We start from the raw sequence: 1,745 nt of genomic DNA on the forward strand, positions 1-1,745 counted from the left end.
GGCATGCGTGTGGTGACAGTGTCTCGCGGCGGCATGCGTGTGGTGACAGTGTCTCGCGGCGGCATGCGTGTGGTGACAGTGTCTCGCGGCGGCATGCGTGTGGTGACAGTGTCTCGCGGCGTGCGTGTGGTGACAATGTCTCGCTATGGCGTGTGTGGTGACAATGTCTTGTGTTGCAGACGCGGCGTGCGTGTGGTGACAATGTCATGTGTTGCAGACGCGGTTGCTGACGACCAACGCCATCTCATTCCTGCCGCAAGTCGACCAGATCGTCGTCATGATCGCCGGCCGCATCTCCGAGGTGGGCACCTACAAGCAGCTGCTCTACAACAACGGAGCGTTCGCCGAGTTTCTGCGCAGCTACCTCACCAACCCGGACAATGAGGATGCGATCAGCGACTCCGAAGGTATGCGCGGCAGCGGCGGCGACGACAACGCGTCGATCGTCTCCTAACCGCATAACATCGATAGTTACGCGGCCGTCACAATCAATTATCCGAAATTCTGAAAACCGAAAAGCTCCGAAAACCGAAAGTTTTTTTGTGAAGGTCGTCTGCACACCAAAGCTTGCATTTGGCGCCAAAGGTTCACTGCAGAAGTATTAATGTGTTTGGCATTAGTCATACATATTGTACTGTACCGGTACAGCACTTGGCCTCTTGAAAACTTGGGGTTTAGTGCTGGCTAGTTGCAGGATATTCGGTACGAATATCTGTATGGTACTACAATTCCGAAATCCAAAAAATTCCGAATTCCGAAACGTGTCTGGTCCCAAGGATTTCGGTAATAGATTGTGTACTGTTCCACGTAACGTTGTAACCTAAAGATTAGTCTTCAAAGTTCACGGGACTATATCGAAGACCAAGAGTGTGAATGCGACCGCTACTGACAGTGGAAATCCCATGCTGAGGAGATGTAACTGTGTAACGGTTTTACTTAACCCAAATTAATTAAATTAAATTTATTAATTATTAATTTATTAATATATTAATTAAATATTTAATTTACATTTAAATTTAAATTAGTGTGGTTAATTAATTATACTGGTTTAGTTAAGTTAGAATTAACCCAGCCGAATTCACTTGTGTGCCTTTTATAGGAATATAGTGATGTACTCGTTACGAAAAGAACAATACTGGCGCAGACGTGATTTGTCAGTGATAAAGTGTCAATCTAGATGATAAGCTGACATCCTACATCAGTCTCAGGATGACAAGATTATGTATCACTGTTGGCATAGAAGCCACCGGCGCTACAATTAGTGAATGTCGACATATTGAGCGACAAATGTCTGCGTATTGTTTAACGTACAGTGACTTCGCCGATTTTTCTCACACCTGCGTACAATTTTCAGTCGATCATGAGGTTGTTGGAGAAATACTGGCTCAGGTTGCACCAGATTACACAAGGTACGTGTGGAGCAGTTTGCAAGTGCAAGCGCATTACTCATACTCTCGTGCTGTCTATGTAGAGTGTAGTCCAACAGCCGTGTGGCTCACCATCTGCGTAGGTGTGCGTAGGGCAAGTTCAGAGTCGGCCAGTCCATGGCTGCATTTCTACTAGTCGGTCTATAGATTTGTGTTTGAGAATTTATTTAATCAGAGTGTAAATTACATTTCTGCTACTTGGGGGCGTGGACTTGTGTTTGAGAATGTATTCAATTGGAGGGTGATTTACATTTCTGCTACTTGGTGTATAGATTTGTGTTTGAGAATGTATTTAATCAGAGTGTAAATTACATTTCT

The 1,745-nt window shown here is 45.0% G+C and overlaps 1 protein-coding gene across 1 annotated transcript in view; it reads left to right on the plus strand.

Annotated features, from left to right (window-relative positions):
• The window catches only part of LOC106813255 (canalicular multispecific organic anion transporter 2-like), a 33,964-nt gene that overhangs the window by 10,497 nt on the left and 21,722 nt on the right, over positions 1-1,745 (plus strand). The window contains exons 8-9 of the mRNA XM_014817343.1: positions 218-407; positions 1,355-1,506. Coding sequence (XP_014672829.1) covers positions 218-407; positions 1,355-1,506 — 342 coding nt within the window. The remainder of the gene's footprint in view (positions 1-217; positions 408-1,354; positions 1,507-1,745) is intronic.

This window comes from Priapulus caudatus, unplaced genomic scaffold (assembly GCF_000485595.1).
Source record: "Priapulus caudatus unplaced genomic scaffold, Priapulus_caudatus-5.0.1 Scaffold746, whole genome shotgun sequence".
NCBI lineage: Eukaryota > Metazoa > Priapulida > Priapulimorpha > Priapulimorphida > Priapulidae > Priapulus > Priapulus caudatus.